This window comes from Hydra vulgaris, chromosome 12, assembly GCF_038396675.1.
Source record: "Hydra vulgaris chromosome 12, alternate assembly HydraT2T_AEP".
Taxonomy (NCBI): Eukaryota; Metazoa; Cnidaria; class Hydrozoa; order Anthoathecata; family Hydridae; genus Hydra; species Hydra vulgaris.
In genome coordinates, this window is record NC_088931.1 from 71,462,386 (window position 1) to 71,479,222 (window position 16,837).

At 27.4% G+C, this 16,837-nt stretch overlaps 1 protein-coding gene across 1 annotated transcript; it reads left to right on the forward strand.

The window, feature by feature from the left end:
- Positions 1-15,239: 15,239 nt before the first annotated feature.
- LOC100215022 (homeobox protein Hox-C6a-like) lies at positions 15,240-16,570 on the forward strand. The gene is given in 2 exon segments (NM_001287796.1): positions 15,240-15,704; positions 16,049-16,570. Coding segments are annotated over 2 exon segments (768 nt in total). The 5' UTR covers positions 15,240-15,241; the 3' UTR covers positions 16,354-16,570.
- The last annotated feature ends 267 nt before the right edge of the window (positions 16,571-16,837 follow it).

Below are 16,837 nucleotides of genomic sequence, written 5' to 3' on the forward strand. Positions count from 1 at the left end.
GTTTTTCAATTTAAGTTATTCAATCTCTCAAATTCAAACTGAAATAACTTTCAACTACTACTACCATGGTTGTTTTCTTGCTGAGTTTATTAAAGAAATTGAAAATAATTTTTAAAAAGTAATTTAAATGAATGTTATGTTCATTTTAAAAGCATTTAAATTCAAAAATAATTTTCATATATAATAATTATGATTTAGTACCAATCCTTATCAATTATTTATTTTCTGATTTTTTAAATTTAATGATCTGTGTAATGTCAAACATCTGTGTAATGTCAAACATATATCATTAATTTTAAAACTACGTTACATGTGTGACCGAACTTTTTATATATTTTTTTCAGTTTTTTGACCATGATATTATAAAAATATTTTTTCGTTTTGTTTCTTCAATACTTTTTGCTTATAATTAAAAATATTTTCAAAAAAAGCATTTTAGTTTGCTCACAAATAAAACTTTTCATTGTTTTTTGTTACGTGTGTAACATTACAAAAAGGGTATTTACTGGAATGTAATATATATGTGTGAATATTTTTTCGAAGCTAGATTTTTTTTTGTTTAAATTATATTAAAATAGTTATGAAAATGATTTTATGTAATTATAACAATATTAAATATTTATTTATTATGATAAATGGAAAATCATATACTGACATTAAAAATTGAAAAATTTCAAATTTTAGTAACTGAAGAAATTAATATCAATATTTTCCATTTACTATACAAAAACTTCTAAATGTATTTTAAAATGTAAATTTAGTTAATTTATTGTAAAAAATATGCAAAAAAAATCCTTCAAAAAAGTGTGTGTGAAAAATTAACTCTCTGGTTTTACTAATTTGAGAATCGCCCAATTATCACTTTTAATCTGTCCACAAACCTGAAATTATTATTTTTCAGATCTCTTGGCCCTACAGAATGGGATTAGCTTCTCTGACTAAACTTTTTTTTAATTGATGTTCATGACACCCTTCTTTGCGTATGCAAACGAAGCACTATGGCCACGCGAGTTATTCTTTCCATGCACTTTTTTATTTATATTAAATAATTTAGTTAAATTAGTGACGGAAATAGTGAGCTTATCGTAAAATTTGTTTGTTTTTAAAATATATTGGACAAGAAACCTCATAAACAAATAGGTATTCATTTTGTTAAAATTTTGAGGGTACTATAACATCTGGCTAATATGAACACATCATTACGAAAAAAATGAAGAAATCTTTTAATTAGATTATTTAAACAAAAACTTCATTGACTAAATTTTCAGCGAATGAAAATTTCTTTCGTTTAAACCATTTTGTTAAACCTGAATGCAAGTATACCAATATAAAATATTGTAGTAATTACTTTTTGTGTTGACATATTTACTTAAAATAAAACTTATGTTTGCAAGTCACAATGAGAGTAAGCGTCACAAAAAAATATTTTATTGGAATTGGTACGAGTTAAATAATGTAAAAAATCAATTTTAAAATTAGTACAGACTTTAAAATAAAACGAAAGACTGAAAGTTTTGAATTATATGCGAAAGATTGACTTCTTTTAAACGACTATTTCTATCTAATCTGTTCAATTTGAAGCATTATAAGGGAGATAAGACTTATAAGAATAAATGTCTGGTCAGGTTATCCTGCTACTGGTAACAAGTCACCCAGTACAATCTGCTTCATGTCCTGCTGCTTTGTACGATACCCCTTTTTGAGGCAAAGGCTAGGAGATGCCAACTCCGACTTAAAACACCCCCTGCCTTGGGGCTCTTGGTTGAGTAAAGGCTAGAGATGGTGTCTTGATAAAAATACTCATCTTGGGCAGATGTTAAAGGCATCAGGCTGCTGTCTTGTAGAAAGCCTCCTAGGCAAAGACTTAAAGGGTAAACAGATTCTATCTGTTGACCAGCCTCGCATCCCTTCTTCAACTATTAGGCTAGCGCAGATGTATTTTTAATACATTGTTTCCAGTTTAGGAAGTTGAATGCTGGATCTTCTTGACTCAATGCAAGGGTTTTGCTTGTGTCTCTGTTTTTATGACTAGGTACCTCATTCTATTATCTCCTAATGAGGGTGCACCTCTAAAACTAAGTTTTATGGTTCTGAAGCCGGCTGGTAGTTAGGTTTCCTGAACTCTGTGGTAGCTCTCAGAGAGGCTGATTCCATCAACAGTTGAAAAATAGCAAAGTATTAACACTGCCATGTTGCGCATGGATAGTGTCCTTGTTTGTACTTTTGGTGTGCATTGCCAAAGCCACAGTTGAAGCCCTTTCTTACGGCTTAGGGTTTATTAGTAGCAATGTGGCAATTGCTCTGAGTACTATCTATGCTTTGAGTCAAATTCTTCAACAAATTTAAAAATTAATAAAGTACGAAAAACTATAAAACACAAAAAACCATCATCATCACCAAGTTCTCTAAACCTCTCTAAACTTCTCTAAATCATTCACTAACATTCGTGATCTTCGAAGTAATTTTTCTTCTATTGAGCTTTATTTCTTGCAAAGTTCATAAGACCTACTTGCTCTTTGTGAGACTAATTTGAGTTCAGCTGTCTCATCCTGCGATCTTAGTGTTGATGGTTATCTTCTCTTAATTCGTAAAGATTTCTATAGTCATATGCTTGGCGTACCTCTTACAACTAATATCATACCTCTTACAACTAACTTAAAGCTGACTGGGACTCTTTCCATGATTTTTTTCGTGATGGCCCTTGGGTAGAAATCTTTTGTCTTCCTGTCGACAAATGTGCTTCTTACATAACTTCGTGGATTCAGGCTGGCATGGAATCTTTTTTTCTCTCTCCACAATTCCAGGTCAAACCTCACTCTCCGTCATGTTTTTCCTTACACTGTGCTGCTGCGATTGCCAATCGAAACCGTTACTTCAACATCTATCAGCAAAACAATTCTCCAGAAAACAGACGTCTTTTTATTACTGCTGGAAACCAGTAATAAAAAGACTGAAAATTTTGGTAGATGGCACAAGAAACTAGCGTTTCTTGTACCATTTACCAAAATTTATTCTCTTGTTACTCGTCATTTGATTAAGTCTCATCCTTTTTCTGTGACTATTCCTAAGTGATGCTAAAACTCTTATTCCTTTAGTTTTTTTCCTCGAACATCAGTTCTTTGGAATTCGCTTCCTTCATCTTCCTTTCCTGATTCATATAATTTGCAATCTTTTAAGTCGTTTTTCAATCGTTATCTTGCTTTATAATCTTCATCTTTTCTTTTATATATCTTTATCTGATACAAAACTTTGGAAAAAGTTTGGTTCAAAAGATAAAAAAAAATTTTATTAAGTTAATTTGATTACGATTTAGTTTTGTGACTTGCAGAGCATTAGTCTGATTAAAAGTATGAAACCTTTTATAAATTCACTTTGTTGAAAACTCTTATATTTCTCATTTATCTATTGTCATCTTAATTATGCTACATTGTTTGGTGCAGCACCAATAAATTTAAAAAAATCTTTAAATATATAAAAACGCGCAGTCAGAATTATATCCAATGTAAGCCGTTTTACACATTCCTAACCACTATTTTCTAATTTAAATATGCTTAATATTTAAAAAATAAATATTTATTATCTTCTAATTTTTATGTTCAAAACTAATAAAAATAGTATTCTCAAAATTTTATATCTGTTATTTAAAATAAATCAGAACAAACACTTAACTAGATAATCAAATAATACCGGAAAACAGCCCAAAATTTATTTTTAGGCAACCGAATTTTTAATCTCTATTAGAGGATTTAAGGTATGGAATAAAATACTTACAAATAAACTTAAAACTTGACCAAAGGTAAGAGAATTTGAGCAAAAATTGAGACAGATTACTAATAAATGGTAAAGAGTATCGCAAATTAAACGCAAGATTTAAATTTGCTGCCATTTATATAGTAAAGTGTTGATAACCCTAAAAAAAAAATCGACAGATGGAGTGTTGCACAATAGAACAACGTGTCTTCATTATTGAGCAATATTTCAAAAATAAAGAAAGTTTGGCGGCCGCCGTTCGAAAATTTCAATTTTTTGAAAATTTCAAAATTTCAAAATATAATCGGAAGATTGTTGATCTTTGTCAACTGTGAAGAGATTAATTGAAAAATTCCGGGAGACAGGATCCGTTGGAAAAGTCAAATACACTGGTTGTCCAAAAACAAGTTGTTCAAATTTCAATATTAAAACAGTGCGTGAAAGTGTTGGTGAAAATCGAGAAACCTCAATTCGGCAACGAGGACAAAAAGTGCAAATTTCACAAAGCTTTTTAAAGTATATACTCACTAAAGATCTGTGTCTTTATGCTTACAAAATTCAATTAACACAATAACTGAGTCTAATGACCTTATACAGCGAAGAGAGTTTATTGAATGGAATATTGAGCACCAACAAATAGATGCTGATTATTCAAAAAATATTATCCTACGCGACGAAGCACATTTTCATCTTGATGGGTTTGTTAATTGCCAAAATTGCTATTTTTGGAGTTCTGAGAACACACATGTGATTATCAAAAAGCAAATGCATCCACAACGTGTCACTGTTTGTTGTGGATTTTAGACTGAAGGCATAATTGGACCATACTTTTTTGAAAATGAGGTTGGTCAAGAACTGGTGCTTGATATCGCGAAATGATAACTCAGTTCTTTTTGCCAAAATAGGATGATATTGATGTGGCCGATATGTGGTTTCAACAAAACGGTTCCACATGCCATACAGCCAGTGAAACACTTCAACTACTGCATGAGACATTTACAGGTCGTTTACTCTCTTGTTTCGGTGATCAGAAATGGCCCCCTATATCGTGTGATTTAACAACATTAGATTCCTTTTTATGGGGTTATTTAAAATTAAAGGTCTATGTCAACAAGCCCACAACCACGCGTACTTTAAAGAAGGAGATTCAACGTTGCATTAACGAAATACAGCCACATTTTTGCAGAGTAGTCATGGAAAGTTTTAACAAACGAGTGCTTATGTGTATGGAAAGCCATACAATATAAGTATGTGTATTAGAATTTATAAATAAATTTATGATTTCTCATATCATAAATGGAAAAATTTTTAATTTCTATTTTAACCTCACATTCTAAACTCTACATTTTTGATTTTTTTATTTATTTTAGTTTATATAGTGAACAAAAATTATCATTCCTAATATTAACGAAATTTATCAAAGGGATTGCAATTAGACATACTAAGTCTCTTCTTGCCCCTGCTATCAACATATCCTAATACCTTACGGAATGTATATTACAAATGTATAATACACAGTAAAAAAAAATATACTAACTACTCCATCAATGGATTTTTGGAACAATGAAGTTTTGAAAAAAATTGATGAGATATTGCATTCTGCGTATTTTTCTTTTTTGTGTTTTTTTGTATTTTTATTTTAAATTATTTTAAAATTTGTATATTTTAGTTTTTGATTCATAATACTTCAAATTTGAAATTTTTTTAGTGAATAACTGTCTTTTTAATTAAAGCTTTTAAATTAATTGAGGCTAATAAACTTTCACTCAATGTAGACAAAACAAAGTATACTTCATTTCATAAAAAATCACAACATGAAAACTTCCTTTAAAATTACCCGATTTGATTTTAAATGATTCACTAATTAGTAAAAATTGATTATGAATGTATTTCGCCATAAAGAATTTTTTTACAAAATTAGACTTTCACAAAATTTATATACACGGCTGGGGCAAGAAGAAGACAAATTCAGTCTTATTGCTAAGCCCCTTCAAAACAAGAATATAAATAACACAAAAAAAAAAGTATTACCGTTATCACAATGTAATATATGCATAAAATACATATATAAATGCAGATATAAAAAATACTTTATATATATATATATTATATATATATATATATATATAATTTTATTTTTTTCAAACTTTTATTTATTAAGATTTCGAATTTAAAAATAAATAAAAATGAGATAAAACATGAACATCAAAGAAAGGTAAAGATTCAGATTAAAATCAAAAATAAAGTAAATAAAAAGTAAATAAAACGAGTGATTACTCTTATTTAAAAGTTTCAGAAGAAGTCTAGTTCGTTGTCAATTATCATAAGTTTATTTTTTATTTTATTTTTAAATTGATCAAGGAAAGGAATTTTTTTTGACTTATAATCCAATAACGTGTTCCATAATTTAGGTCCTCTGATTGCAATAAAGAACTTAGTAGCAGAATAAAATGCTTTTGGTTGAATATAATTGTTATTTGAAAATCTTGTTGGGTATAAATGATTTATTTTTTCAAAAAATAAGTTAAATAAAATGGGTTCCATTTTATTATTTACTTTGAACATAAATATAAGAATATGATATAAGTTAAATTGAAATACGTTGAGTATTTTAAATTCATTAAAAAAAAATTTAGTGTGCAAGAAGCGACCCAAATTTCCAATAATTCTTACACCGTGTTTTTGTTTAATTAAAAGCATTTTATTTTTAGATATACTAGTGTTGCACCAACCAACGTTAGCGTAATTTAGATAGCAATGAATAAAAGAAAAATAAATAAATTTCAAACAAGTTTGGTTTAACAACTGTTTGACTCTATATAAAAGGCCTATATTTTTTGAGATTTTATTATGGATTATACGTATGTGCTCTTTCCACGTTACATTTTCATCTAAAACTACACATAGACACAACAAAGAACACTCTCTTTCGAAATAAGAGTTATTAATAAAAAGCTCAGGAAGTTTAAGGGAACGTTGCCTTTATCATGAAGATGATGGAAGAAAGTATATTTTGTTTTGTTAATATTTATGGACAATTTATTCGATAAAATATTAATATCTTTATTTGAATAAAATACATTAGTGTTGTAAATCGGTCCTGTACCTGGCGTAATACTTTTCGTGAGCCATTCTTTTGACTGTTATGTTAGATTTGTGATTGATAAGCTCAAAGTTACTCTCATCATTCCTCATAATGTATTTCCATTGTTCTATTATCCAATTACCTTCTTTTACGACACCATTTTAGTCTCCTTTGTTTATCATATGGACGCCGGAGCGGTTTCTTCAAAGCAGAGTAGATTCCAATCTTGTATTTGATAAGTATTCAGCGGACTGTGCTTTGAGAAATAGATGTATTTCGCGTTGTATTAAATTCTGTGATCAATTCTTTGTAACTAATTCTTGGATTAGCTCTGACAGCTCTAAAAAACCTAAAAAAATATTTTCTTTACAAAAACATGCATACAGACTTATATATAAGAAAATAATATATAAACATGCAAAACCATTGATAAAAAACATGCAAATGATGAATATATAAGAAACCAATATTTACCAACACCTAATTTTTATATATAAATGTAACAACAGCTTGATTCCAAAAAACTTTAATGATAAATTAACGAAAAATGTAAACAAAAAGTATTCTCCTAGAATAAACCAATGAAATACTTTTAAATTGCCAAGAATTTGAAGTAAATATTCTGAATATGGAATATCATATTGCGGACCAAAACTATGGAGCACTTTTAAAATAACATCAGCCAAAAATAAAGGATTGGCGATATGGTTTTGGCAGTTATTGCAATTGGCAATAGTGTACCTTAGTAACCCCAAAGTTAATTTTAAATCTCTATTCGTGATGGAAAAATAGATGTGATTAGATAGGTCATTCTTTAGAATGAATAATAGAGACAAATTTTCTTAAACATGACTTTTTATACATACCCGTAGCTCCAATAATTTTAAAAACAAAGGTAAAACATAAAAAGCTTAAACGTACAACATCAAGGAAAAAAAGTGCGTCAACGGGGTTCCATCCACCCTATCAAGTTATGGCAACATAATAGTCTAAAAAACTTCTAATATGACTTAAAATACCTAAACATTATCAAGATTCAATGGCAGTGTGGCGCAGTGGTTGTTGCTCTAGCTCAGAACCAAGACTTTCAAGATTATATGGTGCAAACTGTAAGTTAATATTTAACAAGGGCTCAAGGAAGACAAAGATGTCAATACGCCATCGCAATTTTTTCCTAGAGCCTCTATATATACTTTCAACAGAATATAGGTATTATATTAATAACCCTAATAAGCATAAAACTACTGCGCTAATCAGTAAATTAAATAAAGATAAAAAGCTGAAAAAATAGAATCAAATAACTTCATAGTCACTCAAGCACAAATGAATCTCAAAATTTAAAAATTCTTTTTTGATTTGAAAATTAAATGAACTTAATGACTTTGCCATACATTTAAATCCTTTTTGAAAAATATTCTATATATTTCGACCACAATATGCATTGCTATATTTAGAATATTTATTAACGTTTTGAGGCAGTTTACATGTGTTACATATATTTGCTCTTAGATTATAGTTTTCATTTCTATTCCTTTCAAAACTGTTGCTTAGGTTTTCAGGAGAGAGAATATTTTTGAATCGATACAAAAAAGTTAAAGTTATTTATTTCATAAACATCCATCACTTTCAAACCATTCATTACAGGTTTAGCGTGTTCACGCTTTTAGAGTAAATGATTCTGCACGCATGTTTTTGTAAGCTATAAATTTTTTTAAGTTTTGATGGATGCTTATTTTCCCATGATATATTTGCATAACTGATAAAGCAATGAATTAATCCAAAATATATTAGTTTGAGACTGTTTACGACAGATATACGAACGAACTCGATATATCATACCAATTATACTGGTGATCTTATATTGAATATATCTTATTTGAGGAAGCCATGATAAATTCTCATCAACAGTTATTCCTAAGAATCTTATACAGGCTCGTTTTTTAACTAATTTATCATTTAAGATAAGGTCAGGCAATTTAAGAGGAAGGTTTTTTTCTTGACTTTTTTAATGGAACAATATGTTATTTGTTTTCTATAGTTATTTTCGTTTATTTCCTAATTAACACTATGAGATAAAAAGCTTGTGTAACTTATTTGAGTAAGTAACATACTGAAGGTCGATAAATGCTTCGCAGAAAAATGAACTGGTTCATTCAGTACAATCAATAGTGGTTCATCCAGTATACTAATCAAAGTGCACATGTTACCCTTATAATTACAATAATCAGTAAATCATATAACCTTCATTCTAAGGTTATAAAAAGTAAAAAATATATCTTATAATATTATTATTATTATTCATAGTTAACTTTACCTTAAAAATATAGTGTAAATTGAAATAAATTGAAAAGATAATAAATTACTTTTGTATTAAAAAAAAAATATATACAAATATTAATGCATTATTACAAATAATTATTTTTTTCACTTTTTAAACATAAAAGCTTTTAGCTTTTCGCATAAAAGTCTGATGATTTCAACTCCATATCTGTTAAAGTGGTTGTGCTATAAAAATTTCAAAATATGAAAAAAACGTTTTTGCTTCAGAACTACTTTTTTTCGCATATATATTTGTTTATTAGCTGGAGGATGGCAAACCACGATACAAATACCCACTGGGTATTCGTATTGTGGTTTGTCCTCCTCCGGCTAATTGCTATTTAGAGGCCACATACCAAGGCCCGCAAATACAAGTTTAATTCACTAACGCACATCATAACCCGCTTCAACGGACCAAGAGTAAGTAGTTTTTAATAAGAACAGGAGTAAGTAAGAGCAAAAGTCAACTTATAGATTAATCAACTTAATAAAATTATAGGTTTACTAAAGAAACATACTCTTGCTTGATGACAATACGATATTCAATAATTAGTTTTGTAATAAGTCAATTTAGTTAATTTTAATTAGGTTTGTTTTTTATGAAAAAAAGAATAAAAATTTCATAAATATGTATATTAATTGTTGTCATACTTACACGCGCGTTTAGCTTATTTAAATTAGGCGTTGACATTTTCCTGAACTTTTTTGTTTTTTTGCACACCCATACCGCCGAATGTTAATAAAATAAAACAGTAATATCAGAAAAAATTGATTGCAAAATTTGTGTTTAAATAACATAAAAGGATAGGGTTTTAAAAACTCGTTTTTAATTTTACTTGTTCTTTTTGTTGTTTTTGTTTAAATCATTTAAAGCGTTTTTAATTTTGTCTCCTTCGACTTATTTCAAAACACAAATTCCTGATTTTGCTTTATTTTTTTAACCTGATATTTTCAGGGTGTCTTCACATATACTATTAAATAGTATATGTAAAGATACATTAAGTAAAACAAAATTTGTTTTATTTAACCATAGTGTTTGTTTTTTAACATTAAATAACCTAAAATTTTACAAAACGCCGTTCAAATTTAATAATAATTTACTCAAAATAACTACTTAATTAAGATATTTGCTATAAATATGAAAATATAGAGATTTTGTATTAAAAATTCGACTGTTATTTGATTAATATGATGAAACCCAACGCTACCAAACGCCATTAGAAATAGTTAATTCTCTCTAAAGTTCAGCTCTCATAAAAAGCGCTTAATCTATGCAACTTTAGTACTTGTTTGCCCATTTTGGATTGAAATTAGATTTCTTTAAAAACTATTGTACTTAGGCAGTAGCTTCCTCGAGCTTTTCCCTGATGAGCCCTATCTTTTAGTTAAAGAATTTGAATACCATCTCTACTTGTCAAGGTAAGAAATAAAAGTGACGCATTTTTCTGCTGCGTTAGCTCCAACCCTCTTTGTTGACCTAAATGTTTATATACTCTTATTCTAGTTTAAGTTCTTAGCAAAAAAAAAAAAAAAAATGCAAGGTACTTTTTCATTTTCCAAGACTTATTATTCCGTTTAATTTTTAATTCCTAACAATCTGCGTTAAGTTGTATTTGAAACATTTAATAACAAACATAAGTTTTTCTATACACTTGGATGTTTTGCATATATAAGTCTTTTGTATTTATATTTTTAATATAAACAAGTATAGGGAAATTTAATAGTTATAATGGTATATAAAAATATATCGAAATCTTTATCTGTTATTTTAAAATGTTATGTTACAAATGATAATAATGTTTATGTATAATTATAATCAATAAGTTATAAATATCTGTGAGTACTTTTAAATTTACACACTTGCTAAGCTACTTATGAAGACACTAAACAATTTAACGACGCTAAACAATTTGTGGTCGGAGACAAAACTTAAGGTATATTGTCCTGAATTAAATCATGCTTAAAACAAATATTGAAGAAAGCGCAAAGCTTAATGCGCCAACCCCACGCATTTATTCTTTAAATAACAACATTATAATTTAGCTGCTAAATGGTGGCTGGTAATTTGATGATGACAGAAAAAAGGTAACTCCCAATGAGGAAAATTAGTAAACGATAAAGTTATTTGTTTTATTTATGTTTATAATGGTCTGTTTGGGACATATTTGTGAGTTTTTTATCTTAAAACTTGCATTAGAATTTGTCATTTTTAATACACGTATTGTTGTAACGTTAAAGCCGTTTAAGCTAAAAATCATTGAAAAATACATATAGATAGTTTAAACGCGGAGCAACTTTTTCGATTGTGACGCAATTATGTTACTTGTTTTACCCCACGGTCGGTATGGACACGCTGAAATGATTTTAAAATAAATATCTAAGAACAAAACGACTTTAAATTGGCGGTTACAAATAGAGCGCCATAATTTGGAAATCTATATCGAAACTCAATAACTCAAGCGAAACGGACAGCAAGTACGTCTAAGTTTATGATCGTTGTGATCGTTGATCAATTTTACTTCCGAAGGAGAGAGGCGATTTTTTTTGTATCGTTTGTATAATTATTTAAACGCGCCTTTTATTTGGCGGTTGAATTGCTTGGGTTTATTTAGCGCTTGAGATTCTTATGTTTATTTGACGCTAGAGATTCGCGTATTAATTTTAAAAGTATCATGTTAGACCAAAATAAAATTGTATGTTTTTTTAGATATTAATGATTTTTGAGAATAAATGATTTTATAGAGGATTCAACAACTAACGATTAAAATTTAATATTATTTTGATTTTTTGCCTTGTTACAAACACTAAATACACTATCAATTTATTTGCATATAGTATACATAAACCATATGGTAATAAGAAACTTTTTGTTCGCTTTATTAAAACACATGTTTCGGTTAATAAATTCGTTTTACTCGTTTAATGTCGGTTAAAATTGCTTTCCTTAGTCTTTTGTTGAACAACTAAAATACATTTCATTGCAATCAAAACTATATCACTTTGTGAGCTCGTATGACCTTAAATGGAAAAACACGTTGCAACGAGAATATTCATTGTAAAAGGTCGTTTTTTGAAATTGTGACGTAATTATTTTTTAAATAAGTTTAATCATAAAAAGTATTGTTTTTAAAATAAAATTATCTTCGAAGCTTCGAAACAAAAGTAAATGCTGCAGATGTTTAATAATACAAATAAATAAATAGCAATACACTATCATTGAATCTTCTTTTTATTCAATTGAACAGTTAATTACAATATATCCACTTTGCCTGTGGTTTATATATTATTTACTTTTCAATTTACAAAATTATTGTTGATTAATTAATGATTATTGTTGTCATTTTTGTGTTTACATAAATTAAAACAAACAAAATGCCGTAAAACATTTTTATTTTTCGTTCTATGAAACTTTGTTTAGGTCAATAACATTTTTAAATCTTTTTTTTTGCTAATGGAGCATCTAGTAACTTTTACTTATTATTATTATAAGCTGAAAGTCATAAGTTTTCTACCGGAAAGCTCACTTGGTTATTTTCTATAGAATTGCAATTCATTGAATTATATTCTTGTTGTCAGTACTATTGTTTAAACATGCAAACAATTTGAAATAAATCTATTACAATACAGGAGTCAAGACCCCACAATATAAATCCACAGACAGAAGTTTCCTGTAGTTTTAAAAAGATCTCAATATCGAATTATATCGTTTCAAATTTTTCATACACTAAAATCTATTCACCTAAATGTTAGAAAGAAAAACAATCACAAATTATTCTCTTTTTTAATTGATTAACCGTGTTATTTTTGATGTTAATACATTTTATTGCAAATGAAGAAAAATGTTCATTTCAAATAATGAAAATTAATTTTGTTTTTATAAAGTGTTTTTATTTGATAAATTCATTTGTAGAATTCTTTTATGGACAAAGTAAATTGCGGAATTAATTGATTCTTCATAAATATTTGAAAGTGCGGCCTCTTTGATTTTCTCAAAAATAGAAAGTAAAAAAAAAAGAGTTATAAATATGATTATATTGAAAAATATTTTATTAAATATTTCATAGATTACAAACATATACTCTATTAATATTTTATTTCACAGATAACAAATGTATTTTATTTTTTTAAGTCAGCATTAGCGTTTATAGGCTAATAAATTTGTTACATTACATAAATAACCAGCATAACGCCGTTTAGGCGTAGCACACTGGTTTGTAACGTTTTTTACCAGCATTAAAATGTCATACTAAAGTCAAACATTTTAGTTTGATATGTTTCTAATAAGAGAGACAAGGTTAAACTTTTAACTCTAAGGAGAGATGTAAACTTCCATAAAATGTTTAAAAAACATTTTTATAAGTTTTTCTTGACAAATACATTTTATAGCAATACGCTATTTATTGTTTATAATTGTTTTCATTTTGGGATAAATGGAAGTTTTTAGCTCCTGATAGTCAATACCTTTCGAATGCTCTTAAACGTTTAAAAGAGTTAAAATTAAAGAAGTAATAAAAGTTGTTGAAATTAACTTTGATTAAACATTAAAACAGCATTATTATCTGCTTAGGTGTCATCATAAACTTTCTATTATTTAAATAGAGACTTCATCAACATTGTAAAAAATCTTCTCTGTATTGAAAACCGACGCAGAAGTTTTTGTTTAAAAAATTGTCTGTGATTCACAAAAATAAATAATACAATTTAAAACATACATTATTAATATTTAATAGTGAACAGTTTTGATTGCTATTAAAATTCATAAAAACAATTTTTGATTACCTTCATTGCTTGTTTAAAATATTGCAAATTTTAAAATAAAGTAAAAACTACGAATTTATGAGGAAATTTATAAATACACACGCACACACACACACACACACACTCACACACACACACACACACACACACACACACACACACACACACACATATATATGTATGTATATATAAATGTATATATAAATGTATGTATGTATGTATTTATATCTATATATATATATATATATAAATATATATATATATATATATATATATATATATATATATATATATATATATATATATATATATATATATATATATATATGTATGTATATATAAATGTATGTATGTATATATATATATATATATATATAAATATATATATATATATATATATATATATATATATATATATATATATATATATATATATATATATATATGTATGTATATATAAATGTATGTATGTATATATATATATATATATATATATATATATATATATATATATATATATATATATATATATATATATATATATATATATATATATGATATATATATATATATATATATATATATATATATATATATATATATATATATATATATATATATATATATATAAATATAGTGTTAGCATTGGCGTAATTTGTTAAACAGTTATATTTTAAATAGGAAAAATTAGACATAACGATTTAAATTGTTTTTAAAACTATACAAAAAACGTCTTAATCATTAAAATTATGACCCAAAATATGTTTATAGGATAATATTTTTTATTAGATTTTATAATGCTTTTAGCAAAAGAGCGTTAAAAAATTAGCTTAAAAAAAAAATTAAAATCACGCTTTGGCCAATCAATAAAAATAGAGTTTTCTTTATTAATGTCGTTTTTAATTCTATTCTTCATAACATAATTACTATTAGTATTATTATGTATTAAGCTCATTTCATTACATAGCACGAAACAGCACCATATTTTTGTTTTGTTGGGTTGTTGACCAATATTTTCTTTTAAGTTTGCCGAGTATTCTGTACATTCTTCTTCATTTTCATTTTTTTGGCTTAATTAAATTGCTATTGTTTTTCATTATTTATCAAAACAAAAAATAAAATATTCAACACATCTTCTTTTTCACATGCTCAATTGTCAAATAATTCAGTTCTATGTTTTAAAAAGTAACTAGTGCGCATGTGCAATTTTTAAAAGTGAGTATAACAGCGAGCGTAACAGAAAGTTTAAACCAATTAGAGAAATACGCTTAACTGTGAACATCTTCTTAAAACGAAGTTAAATTTTTTTATGGTTGTTAAGGATATAGAATGTCAACTTCGTTTTTAATAGATTCTCTAATACATGAAAAAGAAAAGTATAAGATACGGCAGCAGCCTGGAACATCTTTTTTATTTCGTGAATCATCTCCTCCAGATCGATCGCCGAGTTATTCACCCGGTGCGTCAATGATTAGATATTCCAATTCTTCTTCTCCAAGAAGTTTAGATTCACCTATAAATCCATTGGATCGACACCCTCTTGAACGAGTACATCAAGTAGTTAGTTGTATGAGAGGACCTTCGATGTGTAATTGCTGTCGGCCTCCGACTGTTCAACCTATGTGTACAGTATGTGAACCTAGGGAACCAGGTGAAGGTACCTCTTCACAATATCCTTATACCCGCGAACCTCATGACCATGCAAGAGGCTTGTATGGAAATGATAGGTCAAGACTTTTTCCAATATTATCTCCTTTACACGGGCAAAGAGCGCAGTTTTCCCCAAATTATGGTAAGCTTAATTTTTTTTTTTATTCATAAAAAGTTTTTGTTTTAACTTTACAACTTTATTATTTGTGAAAAAAATAGGTAGTTAAACGTATGTATAGAATAAAAAAACAAATAAAATTGCTTTGTTAGTAAATTCGGCATTTTAGTGTATAAAGTTCTAACTAAAAGTTTAAAAACTGTTCACAAGTTCGGCATAAATCGCGCACTTTTTTTATCACTAAATTTGAGCGCCCTTTTGCACTAATGGTCGCGTCTATTTAAGCGGTGTATAATGTCCTGAATGACATAAGATGACCCTAGATGAAACTCTACTAAATATATTAACAACTTAATTTTTTCATTTAGTTTACGATTTGGAACTTCGTCATTCCCGTCAACTTCAACTGCAACACCAAGAACACGAAACAGATCTTTACGGAAAATCTAAACGCATTCGAACCGCCTATACTAGCATTCAGTTACTTGAACTTGAAAAAGAGTTTCAAAATAATCGTTATTTATCGAGATTACGGAGAATCCAAATAGCTGCTATTCTTGACTTAACAGAAAAACAAGTTAAAATATGGTTTCAAAATCGACGTGTAAAATGGAAAAAAGATAAGAAAGGATATAGCTATTCCCCAACTGGAAGTCCGCAATCTCCAGAATAACTACTGGTTTTCTTTCTCAAAAGTTCTTCTGCATCTTTCAAAACGAAGATATTTTTTTATAAAAACAAACAAAACGATATTAAAATGATTTCCTATAGTCATTTTATAATATGTACATAAAAATTCATCAATAATTTATTTATCTTTTACGACATTTTTTTGTTTCTCTTTGTATACTTAAACTTTATTTTCGGTGAAGCGTTAGTTATTCCGAATTTCAAAGAACTATATTTTTTTTTAAAAATATTATCTATTTTTAAATATAATTTCCTTAGTTTCTTTTTGAATTATTAAAATTTTGAAATAAGAAAATAAGCAAAATATAATAAGCATTGTTTATGATTTGACAGTTTTGTCAAATGATAAACAACTTTTAAAATTTTAACAAATTATAAACAATTATATAAAATTATAAAATTATAAACAAAAAAAAAACTTCTTGGAGGATATTTGAAAATGTGCCAAAGTTTTCCGGTACACAGCT